At 51.6% G+C, this 19,670-nt stretch overlaps 10 protein-coding genes across 10 annotated transcripts; 4 read left to right on the top strand and 6 right to left on the bottom strand.

Moving 5' to 3' along the window:
• Window positions 1–1,667: 1,667 nt before the first annotated feature.
• On the bottom strand, window positions 1,668–2,718 carry BDZ99DRAFT_520870 (uncharacterized protein; the record flags this gene model as incomplete). The annotated part of the gene is made up of 2 exons (XM_033725568.1): window positions 1,668–2,397; window positions 2,456–2,718. The coding sequence occupies 2 exons, from the start codon at window positions 2,716–2,718 to the stop codon at window positions 1,668–1,670; spliced, it is 993 nt and encodes a 330-aa protein (XP_033576483.1).
• A 692-nt stretch (window positions 2,719–3,410) lies between these two features.
• BDZ99DRAFT_463299 (uncharacterized protein) lies at window positions 3,411–4,783 on the bottom strand. The gene is made up of 2 exons (XM_033720049.1): window positions 4,552–4,783; window positions 3,411–4,498 (listed from the first exon to the last, which is right to left on the bottom strand). Exons 1-2 carry the CDS (start codon window positions 4,596–4,598, stop codon window positions 3,658–3,660), a joined length of 888 nt encoding a protein of 295 aa, XP_033576482.1. The 5' UTR covers window positions 4,599–4,783; the 3' UTR covers window positions 3,411–3,657.
• Window positions 4,784–4,863: 80 nt separating this feature from the next.
• On the bottom strand, window positions 4,864–5,812 carry BDZ99DRAFT_463298 (dynein light chain, cytosolic). The gene is made up of 4 exons (XM_033720048.1): window positions 5,755–5,812; window positions 5,659–5,697; window positions 5,529–5,603; window positions 4,864–5,379 (listed from the first exon to the last, which is right to left on the bottom strand). The coding sequence occupies exons 1-4, from the start codon at window positions 5,761–5,763 to the stop codon at window positions 5,107–5,109; spliced, it is 396 nt and encodes a 131-aa protein (XP_033576481.1). The 5' UTR covers window positions 5,764–5,812; the 3' UTR covers window positions 4,864–5,106.
• A 340-nt stretch (window positions 5,813–6,152) lies between these two features.
• BDZ99DRAFT_488446 (vacuolar transporter chaperone 1) lies at window positions 6,153–6,622 on the top strand (the record flags this gene model as incomplete). The annotated part of the gene is made up of 2 exons (XM_033722906.1): window positions 6,153–6,186; window positions 6,270–6,622. The coding sequence occupies 2 exons, from the start codon at window positions 6,153–6,155 to the stop codon at window positions 6,620–6,622; spliced, it is 387 nt and encodes a 128-aa protein (XP_033576480.1).
• Window positions 6,623–8,071: 1,449 nt separating this feature from the next.
• Window positions 8,072–9,521, bottom strand: BDZ99DRAFT_476928 (glutathione reductase-like protein; the record flags this gene model as incomplete). The annotated part of the gene is made up of 2 exons (XM_033722086.1): window positions 8,072–8,116; window positions 8,175–9,521. The coding sequence occupies 2 exons, from the start codon at window positions 9,519–9,521 to the stop codon at window positions 8,072–8,074; spliced, it is 1,392 nt and encodes a 463-aa protein (XP_033576479.1).
• Window positions 9,522–9,945: 424 nt separating this feature from the next.
• BDZ99DRAFT_29755 (uncharacterized protein) lies at window positions 9,946–10,784 on the top strand. The gene is made up of 2 exons (XM_033714150.1): window positions 9,946–10,317; window positions 10,396–10,784. Exons 1-2 carry the CDS (start codon window positions 10,210–10,212, stop codon window positions 10,696–10,698), a joined length of 411 nt encoding a protein of 136 aa, XP_033576478.1. The 5' UTR covers window positions 9,946–10,209; the 3' UTR covers window positions 10,699–10,784.
• BDZ99DRAFT_29835 (uncharacterized protein) lies at window positions 10,628–11,966 on the bottom strand. The gene has a single exon (XM_033714168.1). The coding sequence runs from the start codon at window positions 11,767–11,769 to the stop codon at window positions 10,867–10,869; it is 903 nt and encodes a 300-aa protein (XP_033576477.1). The 5' UTR covers window positions 11,770–11,966; the 3' UTR covers window positions 10,628–10,866.
• A 198-nt stretch (window positions 11,967–12,164) lies between these two features.
• Window positions 12,165–13,412, top strand: BDZ99DRAFT_388052 (uncharacterized protein; the record flags this gene model as incomplete). Its single annotated transcript, XM_033715555.1, has 2 exons — window positions 12,165–13,124; window positions 13,161–13,412. 2 exons carry the CDS (start codon window positions 12,165–12,167, stop codon window positions 13,410–13,412), a joined length of 1,212 nt encoding a protein of 403 aa, XP_033576476.1.
• Window positions 13,413–14,820: 1,408 nt separating this feature from the next.
• BDZ99DRAFT_29760 (uncharacterized protein) lies at window positions 14,821–15,756 on the bottom strand. Its single transcript, XM_033714152.1, has one exon. It carries the CDS (start codon window positions 15,734–15,736, stop codon window positions 15,149–15,151), a length of 588 nt encoding a protein of 195 aa, XP_033576475.1. The 5' UTR covers window positions 15,737–15,756; the 3' UTR covers window positions 14,821–15,148.
• Window positions 15,757–16,814: 1,058 nt separating this feature from the next.
• On the top strand, window positions 16,815–18,178 carry BDZ99DRAFT_520861 (uncharacterized protein; the record flags this gene model as incomplete). Its single annotated transcript, XM_033725567.1, has 2 exons — window positions 16,815–16,868; window positions 16,922–18,178. 2 exons carry the CDS (start codon window positions 16,815–16,817, stop codon window positions 18,176–18,178), a joined length of 1,311 nt encoding a protein of 436 aa, XP_033576474.1.
• Window positions 18,179–19,670: the final 1,492 nt, after the last annotated feature.

Below are 19,670 nucleotides of genomic sequence, written 5' to 3'. Positions count from 1 at the left end.
AACCTCTTCTTGTACAGGTGTAAGACGGCGATTTTTGGAGATAGCACCGCGTTGTGGAGGAATACCACGGGCGCGACGCGTAACCGTCTTTCTGGGCACATCGTATAGTTTCTCAACGCCTCGGAAGGATGTAATTTGGCCGGTCTTGTAGGCTTGAACGCCTAGAATAACTCTGCCTTCTTGAAAGATGGCTTCTTGTTGTTGTGGTGCTGCCATTGGGGTGGTTGTTGGACGACGCGTCGCGTGTTGAGTTGGGTGGGCCACTAGCTTGTGCGGGCCACTAACTTGTGGATTACGTTATACGTTAAACTCGCAACCACTGCTCTTCGTTTGCAGCTCTTGAACACAACCCCCCGTTTAGCACATGACGGATTATAGTACTGGGGAGGCCTCGGTGTGCCAGTTTGAGTGTGATAGCGAATTCGCTTCTTATACAGCGGGTTGTCTGATCATAGGAGGAACGAGAGTGAGGTCGCGGCCGAGTCGGAGGATGCCTTAGACCGAGAAGAGCTTTCGGACGAGACAATGGAAGAACGGGGGGATTTAAGCCCGTGTCAGGTGTGTTGTGGCCGGAAATACCTTTGAAAGACCTCAAATGCCATCTACCAACCTTGAGCCCGGCTCACCTCTGCAATGCCGCATCACCGACTACCCCACGAAGTCTCAGAGCCTACCTTTTCCTTCCCTGCAACTACCCTGCGCAGCTTCTGGCCCAATGGACGCCTTGCTCCTGGATGCAACCAAAAGTTCGCTTTAATCTCTCATAGTCATGCTCAGCTACGGGTTCACCTCTATATGCCGCGTTTCATTTCCATATTACGAGACGCTATCATGCAATCTTTCCAGTTCGCTTTCTAGGTCCTCCAATTCACGCCAGCCTCGCCGCTTGTGGCGGGGGTGAATGATGGATGATGAGATGGGAGGTTGGGTTGGATGGTCCGTGGCGCATTAGTCTTGAGCTATCAGACTGGGGTGGTTTGGGGAAGCGGTGCAATTGGTTCGGTTCATTTGCGTTGTGTATGAGTTTATTGTTGGAAGCGGGTTCGTGAAGGGGGGGGTATGGTACAGAGAGGCGGGTTGGCAGGGAAGAAGGGAAAAGCAAAACACAGGCTTCTGATGAGGTTATTTTAGACATTAACATATCCACTTTGGTTCTGAGACGCATAAGTCTCTGAGACATATAAGCCTCAGAGACACATAAGTCCTTTGGGACACTTGAGGCCTTGAATCAACAACGCCATGATGAAGCCTGAGACGAAAAAAGAGAAGGCTCAAGTGACTCCCTCCTAAAGTCGCAAATCTTAGGCCGAGAGGTTCAAAAGCACTATGGCCCTGTTGCTGCCCCACGCCCTGGAAACATAAAAGAAATACAACCTTGTGACGGGGTAATTAGTCATTAACTCATCCACTTGGTCTTGAGACGCATAAGCCCTCAAAGCATATAGGTCCTTTGGGAAACAGAAGCCCCTGAATCAACAATGCCATGAATCCTGAGACAAGAAGAGAAGGCCCAAGGTGAGATCATCCCACAGCCGCAAATATTGAGCTGACAGGCTCGACCGGAGTATTGGCCTGATGCTCCGCACCGTGGAAGCATCAAACACCAACACCATATGAAACTTGAAAGTGCAAGTTAACACTCAGTCAACTCCCCTGCTGGCAAACGTTCAAGCTGGTGGAAGTAGAACGAAAGTCCTGTACGGATGAAGTCTGATCATAGTCCCTTCATGTCCGCACTTGTCGGACGTGTCCTTGTGTTCGTGATACTTACAGATATGGTGTCCCGCTGTCGCCGTTCCAAAGACTTCGCCCAGCGGCGGCATAGTGCGCTGGAGTTGTAGCAGGACCCGGAACATGAAGTCACTCGGGAGCGCATCTTGCTGCGCGTTGAGCGAGGCGGCTCCCATGCGGCCGCAAAAGACGTCGATGAGGAGCGAATGCAGGGGCGAGCCGTCAGCGAGTTTGCGGGTCCTGAACGCGTGCATGATCGTAGGGACGGCGACGCACTTGCGATTGTTCTTGGCGAAGTGGAAGAAGAACTCGCTGATGGCGTCGCGGCGGAGCTTGGGGATGTTGTACTTCTCGCCCATGTAGTAGAGGTCTACGAGGTCGATCTCTAGATTCAGGTTCTCGATTGCGGCCGTCAGCTCGCCGCGGGGCTGCCACGGAAAGCGGTCGAAGTAGAACCAGTCGAGGAAGATGTTGAAGGTGTTCGGACTAATGTCCGGCAACAGGACCGTTAGGTCGCCGCTCTCTTCAGTCCCCTTTTTGAAGAGAGCCCGGAAGTATCCAGAATGGTGCGCGAGTAGATCTCTGTGGGCGCCGTAGACAACCGGTGAGCCAGAGTCTTGTCCCTCTGGTCCGACCTTCAGCTGCACCAGCACTCCGCTCATTGTCCTAGACAGCTGTTAGACCATTTTTACACTTGGCGGTCGAGCGCAACTGGGAGGCTTACATGAATGATGGCATTGCTGAGTTCTTGTCCTTGTCCGGCTTCTCCGACGGCTGTGACTCTGGTGCCCCAACGGAGGCGGAATTGGGCGTCGCATCTGGCGCCGTCGGCGCTTCAGTGGAGAGGAATGGCCGGTCGGGAATGGCTGATGGTGACATGGGAGCAACTTGTCCGAACGTAAGACTCCTCCTGTCTGGTCCAAGAGCTGTCGGAGCGGCGGGCATCTTAAAGCCGCCAGGAGCTACGAATGGAATTTCAATAACCATTTTTCCGGGATGCGGTGGAAGTGAGCTCGGACGAGGTGACATTGGAGGGCGCGACGAGAGGCGCGTCGACGCGTAAACAGCGAAGGCGGGCTTCAGATGCTGCAGCAGGCAAGGGGGCCTTAAGCTATCTTGTAGCTGATTAAGCGGAGAAGGACAGCTCGCTGAGATGAAATGGAAGGTTGAAGGTGAAATGGAGTGGAGGTGAGAGGGAGGAAAGCAGAGAGGGTGTGCAGTTTAGGTCGACCTCGAGGACCCTTCCAAGGTTGAGTTCGCAAACGCGATATGCAGCCCACAACTTTTTACATCGCAAGGCCTTCTGAATTCGTGAGCTTAGTAGGAAGACTGCAGCGGTGTTCATCATAACCCGATGTTCATATGTAGTTAGATGCATTTAGAAACTTTCACCTGGGCACTTTTACATTACTGAGACATTAGTTTAGGCACTCCTTAGGATACCCCGACAGGCTTAAGAACTTCCAAATACGATGTAAAGGTCAATCCAGTGGAGAGCAGATTACCTTTTGACTAGTTGAAGACGGTTTACCTAGGGCAGTCCTTACAGCGGTGTCCAGAGAGCGAAAGTGCAGCCAGAGCAGTGTCATAGCCGTGTGCCCAAACTTATGGCCTGGTACTATAGACTTCGTGAAAATGCACCGTCTCACTTGGGCAGCAGGAGCTCGATCTAATCCGAGGCTTCAAGTTGTTGGAATCTGTCTGAATTATGACTGAGCCTGTGAGGGGCTCCTAATGGTCGCTCGCCATCTGTCGCACTTGTATGATAAGGCACAAGATTCAAGCACGAATGTAAACTAACCGGATTCGCCATGCCACGTACGTGACTCCAAGTGTCCACTGTTACCTTTCCAAACCTAACCCCTTCAGCCGACTCGAGAAGCTGGGCTTCCCGTACCACACACACACTTCCACAAGCCTAGAACATCATCCCCAACCACTGTGTCGGCCCTTCTTTCGAGGGTAATCTGGTGGTCCATAGATAGTCCCCGGAATTTCTTTGTATTCGCAAACATCTGCGTCCCCTGCTTCATGGTGATGATAGACACAAAGCCTGTGCTTGTTGTGTGGTCGCACTAGAAAAGACGTGCCTGATTGCTTCATGATGTTCTGCACTCCCTTCAGGGCGTCGAACATAAAGTCCACGGGAAGGGCTGAGCGAGCATCTTCTAGAATATTAGTTTTCTGAATCCGCGCGCAGAACAGGTCGCAGATGAGGGTACGCATTGGCGAGCTCTCAGGGAGAAATAAGAAGGCCTTTGTGACGCTGGACTGGGACAGGGTTCTCTGGGCGTCTTGTGCGAAGAAGATGAAGAAGTGACTGAGAGCATCATGGCGAAGCCTAGGAATGTTGTAGCGATCGGCCATGATGAAGAGGTCGAGAGTGTACTGTGCAACGCCCTCTCTTGCGTTGTCTAAAGCCTTTCTTTCAGCATTCCCGTCCTCGTCGTCTTTGGTGTCGTCGCCATCTTCGACTTTCTCCGAAACCTCCCGAGTATTGTCCCTGCCAGATGTCGGCACATGCGGCAAGTTGTCGTCTTCGCTTCCTTCCCATGGGAATTGGCCCGAGTACAACCAATCCATGAATATTTCGAAGGTCCGGCAGTCAGTATCTGGCAAAGCTGACGCCTTCTCCTGAGCTTCTCGAAACGAGCCTTTGAAGAGGGCACGGAAATATTCCGAGTGATAGGCAAGCAGATCCTGATGAACACTGTAGACTTGCTCCTCTGAGCCGACCTTGAGGTTTACGACCTCTCTACCCATCGTCCTAACGCCTCTGTTAGCCTTTCTTCTTAGTGGTAACGCCTTGCGACAACATACAAGAACGAAGGCCGTCTAGCCTTCCTAGGCTTCTTCGACGACGCCATCTTCAAGGGACTGTGGAGATAGTGTGTGTTGTGTAAAGTGAAAAAAGAAGCGAGGTAGAGTGCGCTCGATCTTGTAGAGTGCTCAGGTGGGACAAGAAAATGTCTGTACCTGAAGTCTACCCTGCCCATGCCGACGCGCTACTCTCGAAGGTGAATCTTGAAAAAATAGAACCTTAGTATTCACCCATGGACATACTGAAATATACAACCTCCGAATACCATATCATCACAAGGTGAGCAACATATGAAGCGCATAGTTACGATATCGGATTTGCTCACCGCCAAGTCGCGAGAAGACAATGAAGAAACAGACTCCAAGCACCGCCAGCAGATGCAACATGCAACCGACCAGCCTCATCAGCACCCAAGGCCTCATCGCAGTCAGCTCCTCCAATTTTTGTTCACTCCTCTCAACCATACTCTCACATCGCTCTCACTGCCCCCACACCCCCAGGATACTAATACTCCAACACCTCCCCCCTTCCTATCTCATACATATTCTACTCGCTCATACAGCCACCCACATGACACTAACCACAATATCCATGCCCTTCTTCTCGCCGCCGTCGTACTTCCAGCTCCACATGCCGTCCCGGTCGTTGTTCCAGTACGCGCCCATGGCGCTGTGCATCCCCCGCCGGCCGGTGCTGCCGCTCTCGCCCGCGACGCCGGGGCTGGGCGTGATGTGCTGGATGATGGTGCTGTTGACGGCGTATTTGAAGGGGGGATGCGCGTTGGTGGTGGATGAGGTTTCCGAGATGAGGGCGCGGAGCACACCGTTCTGGGGGAGGGTGTTAGTCTTTGAAGCTTCATTTACAAGTGCTGTGGGGACTGAAAAGGTGATGGGATACAGCTAGCAAGGGGGAGTAGACGGCGGTGTTGAGGGTATGAGAGCGTATTCGGGGTGCTCGTGTGATACGGTGAACGTACGATGATGGCCGTGTTCCAGGCTGCGACGCTGCTGTGGTTGTAGCCCTCTGAGCTGCCGATGGCGCTTTCGCACGCCTGAGACTCCAATTAGCTTCTTTGCGCGAGATCTCGGGAAAGGAGGTGTATGTACGTCTGTTGCGATTTGCTGCAGCCGAGTCGTCGTAACAGGCTGTGGGAACTTGCATTAGCATTCGGAAACATGCGCTTCAGCAAGAGCCACACATACCGAAGTCATGATGGGCTCGGTTGTTTTAATTTAGGAATCTAAGGAGGTGATAGGGTTGCGGGGGCGTGCCAATGGTGATGTTTGGGGGCTTGAGGAGTGGTGTTGTTGTTCGGCATCAGTGAAGGCTACCTAAGCTAAGACCAGGAGATCGCCTGTTGCTGTTGCGGGCGGGGGTTCTAGCGATTGGCTGCGGTGCACGTGGGCGGACGAGAGCCCTCGATGGATCGAAGACCTTTGCCGTGTTTCTTTCTTTTCTTCAGCAACAGAACACGCTTATATCGGCCTCAAACTCCTGGTCGAGCTCTGCAGCCCTCCTACCTGTTCACTCCTACAATCATCCTACCCATTGAAGCTCAATACCAACCCTTTTCCCATCTCCGACGCCAGCAGTCCCCACCATGTCCACCCAACCTCTCCTCCAAACTGCCCCAGGTATTTCTCCCCTCCCTCCACCCCTTTCTCCCTTCCTCACTCCCTCCCTCTCTCCAATGCTCCAACTCTCACCACCGCCCCAGGCAAACGCATCGCCCTCCCCACCCGCGTCGAGCCCAAAGTCTTCTTCGCCAACGAGCGCACCTTCCTCAGCTGGCTCAACTTCACCGTCATCCTGGGCGGGCTGGCCATCGGCCTGCTCAACTTCGGCGACAGGGTCGGGCAGATCAGCGCGGGGCTGTTCACGCTGGTCGCCATGGCCGCCATGATCTACGCGCTGTTCACGTTCCACTGGCGCGCGAAGAGCATCCGGCAGCGGGGGCAGGGCGGGTTCGACGATCGGCTGGGCCCGACGGTGTTGGCGGTTGCGCTGCTGGCGGCTGTAGTGGTGAATTTTGTGCTGAGGGTTGTGGCGGGGAAGAAGGAGAGGGAGTGAGGTGGGGAGATGGGCTGGGAGAGGGGGTATGGGGGTGGGTTTGGGAGGGATGGTTTGATGATGGGGCTGTATGGAAGGGAAACGGCTTTCACTGTGTATATTGGGGGCATGGCAAAGCTGGGTGTCTTGTTGTGGCTCACGTTCTCGCACAGGTATGTACTTGGCAGCGGGAGTTTGAATTTTTACGCAGAATCATCGACGCATTGTTATTTTCGTGTAAAAGAGATCCTCAAACAGCTGTCATCGTCCTGTATCGTGAGATTCTCATGTCGTGTGCCGTCAAATCGTGTACTCGGTGTAAGATTGCCGAAGGTCTGAGACGGGCTGGTTTAGCCCTCTCCTCATCATTCACGCCTAAAGACGTCTCAAAAGCATCTGGAATGCATTCAAGCAGTGACATATGAGCTTCACATTACTATTTAAGTCACTACGAGCCGCTATGATGTCTCAGTAGGCCAAAGGCCCGGCGCTGGCTCACACACCACACCACTCAGACCACCTGTCCTCACCACACAAAGGCAAAATTCATCTCAATTTCACAAACATCACAGCAAAGAAGTCATATGTAGATCAGGAACAGTGTATAATTGCGAGGAAAACCCTTCTCGGGTCAAAAACCTCTAAATATCCAACCAAATCCACAAGAATCTCATCCACCTGACCATCTCAGTTCCACCTAAGTATCTGTGAACACGCTGCCCCGAAAGAGTGACAGGAGGTGGGAATACATGGCCGGGGAAGGGTCGAGATAGCATAGTCTACAAGGGCCGGGTTTGTGCCCTACATATACAAATATATGTGATACATGGAGTGAGACCTTGATTTTAGGAAGTGGAAGGAGGGAATGCCCGAAGGCGAAGAAGAGAAGAGGGACGGGGAGAGGGCGAGTTTAAGTAGATTTTCGTGGAGGGGATGAGTCAGCGGTGAGTCAGCGGGCAGTGGGTGGTTCCGCGGTAGATTGGAGCTTCTGGGCTCCTCCTGATGACGAGGCTATGCGAAGTCTGGAAGAGTAAAACCGTGGTAGAGAGGGAGGACAGTAGAATTGTGACGAACTACGGCTATGATGACGAGGCTACGTGGAGTCTGGATAGTTGAAACTTAGTAGAGAGGGAGAACCGTAGAGTTGTGACGAGTTACGGATATGATGACGAGGCCACGTGAGCCCTAGAAGATTACAGTCGTCGCAGAAGAGAGGCCAGTCGAATCGACAGGTATGTGCGAGAATGAAACTACGTGAAGGCTGGACTAATAGAACCGTGGTACGGGTGTCTGAAAAGGGCAACGCTCTTATCTGAAGTAAATTCTCATGTAGTTCACGTATCAACGTTACTCCTGGGAGTTGAAAATAGTCTAGTGTTTTCATTCGAGTAGGTGTTGTACATCTACAATAGGAGTCTAGATATGTGCGATTTCGCCATTCCGCAGAGCAATCACTGAAGGCGCGCCCGACTAGGTCATGGTGACTAGCTCCTCTGCTGAGACAGGATGAATTGCCTGAATGAAATGAGTTAGCTCTGCTGTAAAATATCAACTTAGATCTCTTCGAACTCACGACACAGTTATCAAAGTCCGCCTTCGTCGCGCCCATCTTGATAGCGACACCAAAGCCCTGCAGAATCTCACTGCTGCCCACACCCAAGATATGCAACCCAACAACTCTCTCATTCACGCCCTCGCAGATGATCTTGTAAGCAGTAGGGCCCTTGTCTTCGGGCTCCATCATGGCGTAGTACATAGCTGTAAACTCAGTCTTGTAGATTTTGACGCTGTTGCCATACTTTTCCCTCGCTTGCGGCTCGGTCAACCCAATACTTCCAATCTCAGGATGTGCAAAGACGACGGAGGGGATGTTGCTATAGTCGAGATGCGCGTCCTTCTTCCCAGCGAAGAGTCTCTCGCTGAGACGGCGGCCGGCGGCGATGGCTACGGGTGTTAGTTCGAAACCACGATCACAGACATCTCCGAGGGCGAAGACGTTCTCGACGTTGGTACTCTGGTAGTCGTCCACGACGATGTGTTTCTTTTCATTGAGCTTAATTCCAAGCTTGTCGAGATGAAGGTCCTCGATTTCTGGGACACGGCCGACAGCGAAGAGAACGACGTCGACGTCGATGCTCGACTCCTTGTCGCCTTCTTTGTAGTACACCTTTTTCGAGCCGTCGTCCAGCTTCTCGACCTTTGTGATCTGGGCCCCCTTGTGGAGATTGACACCCTGTCGCTCGTACTCTTTCGTGACAGTGTCTTGAATCAGAGGATCAAAACTCCTGAGCAATTTGTCTCCACGAATGAAGAAATCGACTTTTGTACCAAGAGCGTGCAGCATTCCAGACATCTCAACTCCGATGTAGCCGGCTCCACTGGTTGCAATCCGCTTTGGCTGCTCTTCCAAGTCAAAGAAGCCATCACTGTCGATACAGAGTTCCTTTCCGGGAATATCGGGGATAGTGGGACGGCCGCCAGTCGCAATGAGGATGTTCTTCGCCCTGATGGTCTGCTTCGTGCCATCGTCAAGCTTGACCTCGACTTCGTTCTTGCTCACAAAGCTGGCACGACCATGCAGGGTGTCGATCTTGTCTCTTCCGAGGTTGTTGGCGTAGATGCCATTCAGCCTCTTGACATAGGCATCGCGCTTTTTCTTGAAGTACGGCCAGTCGAATGTAGGCTCTTCGAATCCGCCGAACCCATAGGCTTTCGCGTCTTTGAAATTCTCGGCGATTGCGGCGGCGTTCCAGGTCACTTTCTTGGGTACGCAGCCGACGTTCACACAGGTCCCTCCCAGCCGGGCGCTCTCAATCGCAATAACTTTGGCGCCGTGTTTTGCCGCTCGTCGCGCAGATGCGATACCGCCGCTGCCTCCCCCGATAACTAGATAGTCACACTCTTTCTGAATAGGCGCCATGATTGACGGCGAAGACGAGAAGTGGCGGGAAACCGACGCAAGGCGTGTGGCGGCCAGTTTCGAGGGAGCGCGGAACGACAGAAGAATGGAAGTGGAGGAGTGCGGCGATGCGGCGACTGATACGGCAGAGGCTGTGACTTTATGTATGATGAAATTCATAGGTAGAATGGTGACAGGGCCTCTCCGGTGAAAGGTACAACTTTAGTAATGACGCAAGGCCTGGATGAGAACAGTCTCGGAATGACAGAGCAGTGTTATCTAGCCAACAAACGACAGACAATTCCACCAGCCTAGCGTAGACGCGATGAATGACAAATGGGAGAAACACGAAGGATTCTGTATAGGACGCCTGCCTCGGCGCTTTGTTGAACAATTTGTGACTAGAGTCCATTCCAAATTATTTGAAGCTCAACACATGCCGTGCATCCGAGCTTTGCGGCAGAAACTGCTCTCCATACAACAACAGCCTCACAAAGGTCAAGTCCTAAGAGCATCTACTATATTTAAAGAAACTCTAGATTGATATCTGATATCTTCTCGGATCGCTACACCGAACACGAGCCGTCCCGCCATGGTCTATTGCGCCTCGTCCTCGAACCACCCAATGACGTAGCATCCACTCACGACCCAACTCACCACCACCAGCTGCATCCAAGCTCATCCTCGACTTTAAGAGCCACAGCCTAGTATGGGAGGACGTCTGTCAGTACCGCGCTCCGCAGACGGCATCTCCGAAGTCCCCGGCGTCCCCGGAGGAGCTAAGAAGGTAGCACGAAGGAGTCTCATCAATGGACGTGTAAGTCATTCAATCTACTACATCTGGCGCTTGATCATTTCTTTATTATTAGGCATTATAAGACTGACATGAACACAGACTCTCGTAGCACCTCTGGCCGCGCTGACAATGGCCGGCCTTCTCTTCGTCTATTCCCGTACCTCGATCCGCGCCGCAAAACTCAATGCACAGAAGCATCGTGAAGCCGATGGAGGACAGATCAGCTGGTATCGTGAATCAAGGCGGCGGCATGGGCAGTTGGAGAAGGTTGATGATACCGGAATACTGAAGGAAGCGCTGTTTGCGAAGGAAAAACCTGATAAGCCTGTTGAGGAAGGCAAGGTTAAGAGGACGTCGGAGAATGAGGAGACTTTGAGGAAGATCCTAAAGAGGGATGATTAGGAGTCGGAGGATTCTGGAGATAGCGACAATTGATAGCGCTCAGCTACGATTTGAAGGATATCGAAGGTAGGGTGGTATTCTGAAGAGAGATCAAAAGGAAGGAGCATATCATATCGGCTACACATCCTTTGAGATAGTTTTTTTGGTCACGAAATACTGGAATTGGAACTAATCATGGCCTTCGAAGTACTGTAAGTATACGTTTTGGGACTTGATGTTTTCGTACACTCCGTTTAACATACAATGCAAGGTGCAAAAATATGTATCTAACAAACTGGGCGTTAAATAGGGAGTATGATTCAGCTCACGTTCCTTGTGGAGCAGAACACTATAGGGCCACGAAGGTGTTTCTTGCGAGATCCGCGGACTGTCGAGAATGTCATGCGCATCCTTCCTTATAATCAAACTTCCTTTCCATGCAAGTTCAAGGATTTCGGCTACGCCAAACAATTCAACGACTGAATACCTTTTCCCCGCAAAGGACCGATGAACGCCAACATCTCGGACACTATGCCTATTCCTACAGATGGCAACCCGACCAACGCCCAAAGGACTAGTATCCCTGACTACCAAGGCTGCGTTATTATCATAATTATAGGCTCCGAAATTATCGCCCCGCGAGGCTGGACTATCACCAACGCTAACGGATGCCGCATCGTGAATCCTCGAGACTACACTATTACTAACGCCAGGGGCTGCGATATCAAGGCTCCCCAAGGAGGTACTATCACCGACTCTACGCACTGCGACATCCGTGAGCCTAAAAATTGCGCCATCATCAATGCTAAGTTCTGCGATATCAACGAGCCTAATTACTGCCCTATCACCAACTCCCCTCACTGCTAGATCAAGGGACTTCAGGATTCCAACATTGTCAAACCCGTCAAATGTGAGATGCGCAACCCCTGGGCGTGCACTTTCACTGACGCCTGTGACTGCTAATATCTTTTTACTTGATGCTAACGTGGCCACCCGGAATGTCAGGGCGTTATCGTCTGCATATTCGCTCTTTAACAACGCATTGTGCTTCAACAAGCTCCCAGAAGTAGACAGGAGTCGTGGTCTTAGCATCGTGAATAAGCTACCAATAAGCTCGAAAGTTCAGGATTTTAAAAACACATCGAGGAGTTTCAACAGCGGCAGACAAGTGTACAAGTGCGTGGTCCAAGAAGTTCCACGTCAAGAACAAGTTCCACCTTAAGAATAAGCTCCACGTCAAGAGTGAACACGAAGGAAAGTCCTGAGATCTTCACACGCATTGTGAATCTTTCAAATGGACTTAAATAGGCTGCCGTCTCTAACTGAGACGGTGAATCCCCTGCATCAAGCAATATCGCTCACAAAACTATTGTTCATCTTCCTTCTTCCTCGCCTTCATAAATTTCTACTTCTACTCCTACCTCCTCTCCCCACCCACCACCACCACCACCACAGGCAAGACCAAGTCCCTCCCGCTCCTCAAGAAGATGGCTGCCGACTCAGGCGACTTCGCTTGGAAAGACACGGATATCGACTTGGAACGGGAGTTGGGCGAGGTCAACTGGCCTGCCTTGGTCGACTACGCTCTCATCAAGAAGCAGACGATGCTCGGAGATCCCGAAATGCCCATCGCCTGCCAGCTGGCCGATAAGTATAACGCAGGCGGCCGCAACGTCCTCCGGCTCCTCAGCTTCAGCGATGACACCAAATGGATCGTCCGTCTGCGGCGTCGAGGGGGCGAGCTAAAGTCATCGGACTGGGAGCTGCGTTTCCATAGCGAAGTAGCTACAATGCGGTTCCTCGCAGAGAAGACTCGCATCCGAGTCCCGCAAGTGTACGCCTACGAGACCAGCGAGCTCAACCCCGTAGGCGCCGCCTTCATACTCATGGAATTCCTAGACGGCATTAACGCGATCGACGCATTCGGCGGCCTCGGCGGTGGTGGGCAAGTCCCCAAGGAGCACCACCCCTCCTTCTTCCCCGCCGTCGCTGAACTGCAGGCAGAGATATCCTCCGTCCGCTCCGCCAAGATCGGCTCCATCGTCCAGCTCGACGACGGCACCTATGACATCGGCCCAATCCCGGACCTCGGCGGCCCCTTCTCCACTGCAGCTGAGTTTCTCGCAGCCTGGTGCCGCCGCACGCCTTTCAACCGCACCGCCAGCAACCTCCGCGCCGTCTGCGACCGCCAAGACCCTGACCTCGCCGAACCCCTCGTCGCCTCTGCCTTTGATTTCCCAAAAAGGTTGGAGGAGCTCCTCCCGTCCATGGCGCTCCGGCCAGGCCCCTTTCCGCTCATGCACGGTGACTTCTCCCACCATAACTTCCTCGTTGACGCGGCCAACCCGACGCAGATCGCCGCGGTGGTGGACTGGGAGCAGAGCACGACGGTGCCGTGGGAGCTGCTGCGCTTGCCGCTGTTTCTGCCGGATTTTCCGGATTCGCTGGTCGCGGCGGGGCGGGCGGCGAGGGGGAATCCGGAGTTGAGGAGTTGGGAGGTGAGGATTGATCGGGATAATGAGGCGCAGGCGGCTTTAAGGGCGGAGTATATTGGGTATGTCGCGGAGGCGGAGAAGGTGAGGGGGTTGGATAAGGAGCTTTCGAGTGTGCTGGGGGACAGGAGGTCCCAGGATTTGGCGGTTGGTATGGACTTTTGGGAGAACGAGGGAAAGCCAGTGTTATATGAGGCGGTGCTGGAGGCGTGGAAGGAACTCGAGGAATCTGGGGAGGAGTAGTTTGGAGATTGTGCTTGCTTTGGAATTGTACAGTATCTCGTCATAGGAATTCGTATACTCGTTTACCACTGCGTGAGAAGCTTCATAGTGTTTTCAGCATTTTGAATAAGAGAGAAATTCGGCATTTTGAACAACTAGTAAGCTCGTGAAGCTGCCCCAGACAGCGCCAACACGGTGTACGCAGATAGTACTTTGGACCCCCACAGACAGTCGCAGGAAGTATTACGGGCATCTATAGCAAGGCACAGTAATTTGGCGGACTGAGCTGGCTGTTCTTGGCGAGGAATCTGTGTTATCTATGTACCGTGCCTTGCCAGAAGTCTGGGCCCACTCGCTCACCACCGTTTGAGGTGCTTCAACACATTCCGAAAATTCGGATAAGATGTAAAGGCCCTGATGGCTTGAATCAAAGAGGCTCCATGCCCTGACAGTCGGCCTAGTTGGCCGCTGTTTGTGGCTCTTCAACACATTATTAGCATTTTGGAAGAAATGGAAAGATGGCGTGCCTAGTTTTGTGTCTTAGTACAGTAAATACAAGTACCTTGCACTCATCAGGCGGCTTCAATACCAATCCCCAAATCTGTGGATATGTACAGCATCTTCTGGGCGACAGACTGTGCATATTGGCGCGATGTGTCTAGACCATAATCCCACCCTCTATCTCGTCGGCGCGGAGGTAAGCCCTGTGAAATTCGAAAGACTGGCGGCTTATGTAACACGTTTGTAATCTTCAGGGCTTGGCGGCTAAAATCCGCGCTTTCGAGTCTTCCATCACCTTTCTGTCAATAACTCAACAACCACACCTCTAGTAACAGATCTGAGACCGGGACGCAATTCGCCGGATCAAGTAGTATTTTTGAGGAAGTTTTGGAGATCGGTTTTGTCCGCGTCGTTGGAATGGAGGTGGGCATTATAGGACTCGACACTTTTGAGACACTTTTGAGGCCCGCTTGGCGTGCCAAGACTTGCCGGATTGAGGAGGGGGAAGAAAGGGAAGACCACGTGACGTCGGCTCTCTTTTCCACAGCGCATTGAGTGAATGGACCGAGCTCGGAGCACTTGGGTAGCACTGTTGCTCATGCGATACCGCTGTCAGGAGGACTCCTACTGACTGGTAGCCGGTAAGTCAAGAGAAACTCTGATGTCCAAGGCGTTGAACTGTATATTGTGCATGACCGCTTGAGTGTTCCCCATGTGCTCTCGATACTGCTGTCAGGAAGGCCCCTGTGGACAGCCAGTCGGTATGTCAAGAGAGAGGCCGATTTCCACGGTGTGTACCTTTACATTGCGTGACTGCTTGAGTGTCACTGTTGCTCTGTCGATACCGCTGTAAAGGGGACTCCCGCTGACCCCTTTTCCCGTGCTTGAGGAATGACATATGAGGAGTTATGTAGCTCTGAAAAATTTGATAAAAAGCAGAGAAATGGTCAATTCCTAATGCAAAAATAAACCATCGCCTGGTCACCAGCTTGCATCATAGATGTCTTTTGAGCCCAGAGAAGCCGTGCAAGTCGAGGAGAAGGCGGCGGTGTAGATTCGATCCTACAGCTTCTGACGACGAGCGGCATAAGCTTCGGGTCGGGTTCTTCCTCCGCTAACTCCTGCTAGGTAGGGAAGGGTCTCAAACCTGCATACACGCGCCTTCTTGCACGCTCTTTGGCCTCATCGCCAAAATGGGCTGGGTTTCGGAGCTCAATAGCATTGGAGCCGAGGCGTTGATGGTAGGTGCGAATGTGTTATATCTGCCTTTCGACTTCGGCGTCTACCTCGGCTTCTAGGCTTGTTTCGTGGCCTGGTTCTGTCGAGGCCTCTTTCATTAGCTTCTTCTTCAGCTTCCTCTCTGGTTGCTCCTCTGATCTTTTCTTCAGTTCTTTTTCTAACTGTCTCTTTAGTTTCCTCTCTCTCATATTCTCCAGCATCCTCTTTACTTCCTCCCTTCTCTGGTGGTAGGTTCTGTGGCTCCATGGCATCGGATTCATGGATAATACGACAGACGAGACATGATCTCGCGCCTCGGAGTGATTGCAGACGCTTGGACCTTGTTGATGAGATGGAGTTCTAGGTGTATGAACAGAACTTGGAAGATGTAAATGGTCTCGAACATCAAGAGGAGAGCCATTTTCATTGGATAGAGTATAGCCAAAGCGGTCGTAGACTTCAGAGCCCGCAGACGATGTATTATGACGTGCTTCTTCTTGGGCGTGGTCAATGGCCGATTCGACACGAAGGAACGTGTCGTCATAACTCGGAAGAAAATCGCTCGACGAATACAGTGGTAGCGTTCCCTGGGAGGCAGAGCCTAGATAGGATCGTGGACCTGCCATGGGTTCCTGTAGAGGGAGCTTGGTGGTGGGAATTATACTCGGCCCTAGATTCCTGAATAGGATGTGTTGGGCTGAATTTCGAGAGGTGGGAGACGTGAGATGTGGACATTACAGATTTCTGGAACGTATCGGTCATATGATCTCCAAGAACCATGGATCTCCACCCTAACTCCCGGACTTTGGTTCTATTGTACCCATCATATCTGCTTTTGTCTCTACTTGCTTTCTTTTCTGTTCGACGACATTGTGGAGCCCCTGGTCCGGTTTAGAGGATTCAAGGAGACAATGCAGACAAGTGGACACCTGGAACTGACCAAGGTCAGGCGGACTGGGTCGAATTGGCCGCTGTTAGTTTTCAACTCTCCCACCAGCGTGTGCCAAGAACAGCCATAATGCCTTGAAGCCTTGCAAGGCCGGCTTACTGAGGAGACAGAGAGATATAAAAGTAGCACGTTCGAAATATGCTTTAGTGCACAGAATAACGGCCTGAAAATACTGTAGCAATGTATGGAGAACCGTAGCTCTATCAATCGTCGACATATCAGTCATTGGGAGACAAAGGTTGAGACAGAGCGACAGAGCGACAGAGCGACAGAAGCGATCTCAGCTCCATGAAAAGTTGAATTCCTTTTGCAGAATTCAGACATCGTGATGGTAGATCGAGGTGAGGCAAAGGAGAGGCTGACGGAATAATTCTCAAGTGGGGCCATGAGCTATCCGCGTCGGGTTAGTCAAAATTGCAGTGACATTCGACGACACTCTTCGGATCATTTTCCGCAGGAACATCGTACACACACACTTCTAAGCAGAGGAACACGGAGAGGTACTGAGAGCGGTCCAAGGGCTTCATCTTGTAAGGTCAGCAGTAGTGATTTCGCGTCTTCGTCCTCATTGCACGCGATTTCGGACTCGCAGCCTAGTTGCAAGTCTTTGCTTACTCCTAGGTTCGAGCTAATGCCATTCCAACCTTGCCGCCAAGGTATCATTTGAACGCCGGTATCTATAAAAACAGAGGCGAAGCTAGACTCGCCGGACATATCGTCACCTTACAGCGAAGACCTCGAAGGTTGTCACAATAATGGCGAATCTGATGAACCTAAATGATGATTCTATGCGCCTTATCTTTGATCAGGTCCTCTTATGTTCTTTAAAGCGTTTTAGCTTTCAATAGCTAACGGTGAGAAGCTCGATGTCGACTGTCCACAATCCTTCAAGCAATTAGCATTGGTATCAAAAGGAGCCAAACGCCTCGCAGATTCCTTCAGATGGCGCTCCATCACACTGAGTGACGACGGACCTCTTTCAGCCACTTCAGAGCAGCTGATAATGCTCTTGCTCGATACCAACCACGACCTGTCGAAGCATGTTAGGCAGATCACAGTATCTGATTTCAAAGGGGACAAAGACTGGTTCAAGCTAGAGCAGGTGCTTTGCAATCTCAAATACCTCCAATCTTTTGCCTGGAACGCGAACCGACACATCCCTGAAGATTTTATATCAACTCTTGAAAACTGGTGGCCAGATGCAAACCTTTTCGTTAACAATCTTCGCAGACCGGAGGCAGAAAGAGAGTCAATACCACTAGACTGGCGCCTTCTCGGTTCTCCGTCACTCTATTCGTTGACATGCTTAGTTTTCCTCTACGATACTGTAGGGGACCTAGTGGTCGATAGCGGAGCTACAAATTACATTCTTCGACCACGGTCCGAACTTGAGGCAGTGAGACGAGTACTTGTAGGAAAAAGCCGACTCAGGATACTGAAGCTGGAAATTGCCTCAACCGAATCATGGAACCACCTTCCTGATCAGGTGTTTGCTATTCGTAGCGTTCAGTACTGGCAACAAGACAACCTTAATCTGCCTCTTCAGGCGGAGGACCGGCTGCCGCCGCTTCGGGAGTTCAATCTGCCAGGGAAAGCCCAGACCAAGCTTGGCTTCTACGATTTCACTCCAGAACACTGTAAGGCTTTGGAATATTCCATGGACTGGAGCCGCCTTAGATGCCTTGATCTAGGCAACCGTTGCCCTCCGCATTTCTTCAAGCGGTTTTGCGGGCGACTGCCAAATCTCCGATCACTGTATATCGGTCTCCGAAAAGCGCCGTACAATGGATGCATTGATGGATATGATGATCCGGCTATAGTCATCGATTTCATAAACTCTATAGATCGCTTAGAGTCACTCTCGATTATCAATGAGAGCATGGACTGGAATGTCTTGTTGCCGGCTATATCTAAGCAGGCGAAATCATTGCAAAGTCTCACAGCCCGCGCGCCAGTGGACCTGTCTAGATATCACAGTCCGGAATGGAGGAATTCGGATCTCGAAAAATTGGCGGGAGTCTGGAAGGGCCTGGAGCAGCTTGAGATCGATATGAACGACGAAGTATTTGAGCAGGTCAGTGCACATTCCAGAATAGAAGCCGCTGTATACCCCAATTAGACGGTTTATGGATCATGCCAACGTTAGAATTGCACCCGCAAGCGTTCATGGATCTATTGTTGGCCGTTCTTCAGCGCAGTCACTGGGGTATATTCGTGGTACCCAACCTGATCTGTAGTTTTCTTTCTGATTGAGTACGGCGCTTATTTTGCAGTAATTTATACTAACAACAAAGTCAGTTTTTGTGCGACTATTCCTGGCCTGTCTCCTTCAGTAGCTTGAAAACTGTGAAGATTTTTGTGCTTTGTGATATCAGTGGAGTGGACGAGGAGTGTCGGCTCGACATTCAGGAGCCGATCGCAAGAGATGTGGAGAGTCTCTTCCATAGCTCTCACCAAAACCGATTTGCTACCAATCTACAACGCTTAGATTTATGTTTCATAGAGCGAAGTTGTGGGCGAGCTGGCCTATGGACTTTCAGCGAGTGGGGAATTGAAGTTACACGTGGTAATCACATGGCTGGCGGTCTCCTTGAGAAAGAGAACTTAGACGTGAAGAAAGGAGCCCGATGGGGGCTGATTAAAGTCGATTTTAATTCTGTCTTCTCGACTCGGATCTTGCCTAGTGTGCATTGAAAGCCTATTGGCGATGGACATCATGAAGCGAATCTTGGCATGGCTTCGAAAAAGACACCATAATAGCATGTAGGGGCTGGCTTACGGACCAACACTTGCTATTTGATTACGGTCTACTTCCAGTATCAATACAATGGCATCTAGCATTTCGGCAATGACGTGAAGTCTACTGAGGGACCTGCGATGTGATCGGACAACCCGAAAGACTCCACATCGGTCAGACTTGTCACGATGTAGTGAGCCTTCTCAATACTGCGCTTACCGCTTGCCATCACGCTTGAACCTCGAAAGGAATTTGGTCAAGCCCGTGACACACCGAACTGGACTAGCGCCAGGCCGTGCACCACCGACGTCAAAAACTCTTCTCCGCGCCCGTCGCTTCCTCCACGTTACATATAACTAAGGTCTCCAATGCTCCTGGGCGGTCGCAAACATCTCCGTTGGCTGTCCATATTTTCGATTGACCGAGAACGACGAAGTTCCTTTCTAATCCTGGGGCTCACGATCCGCGTGGCTGTGTCTTTTCTGACGCGCAGCGAGCGCTTGAGAGCTTCGGGTTCGCTTTTAGGGCAACAGATTTTCCTCCGAATGTGCAATTGCTATTCGGACCGTTGGCTCGTGGTTTTGGTTGCAAAGGCTGTGTCTTACTTGACGCTCTGATGTCAATATTGAGGTCCGGGGAAGCGCGAGGTGCTGTTCTATTTGAGTTTTACACAGCCTCATGCTGGAGATCCCCACGACCCCCGTGCCCTCCTGATTAAGCTTCCTTCACAACCCTTCACAACGGCAGACAGTCTCTTGCGGCGAGAAAATGTGAAACGGGACGGGATCCATTGCCTGTTCCTATTGCGCGTGCCGGAATTCACCTTATCGGACCGTCCTCTGGCTTAAGCCGTGGGTAGTGTGTGGAAATAAGC

The sequence above is a fragment of the Mytilinidion resinicola genome, assembly GCF_010093595.1.
Source record: "Mytilinidion resinicola strain CBS 304.34 unplaced genomic scaffold BDZ99scaffold_10, whole genome shotgun sequence".
In the NCBI taxonomy this organism is placed as follows: Eukaryota; Fungi; Ascomycota; class Dothideomycetes; order Mytilinidiales; family Mytilinidiaceae; genus Mytilinidion; species Mytilinidion resinicola.
Note: the sequence above shows the minus strand (reverse complement) of the source record. Positions and strands in the feature narration are given on the sequence as shown.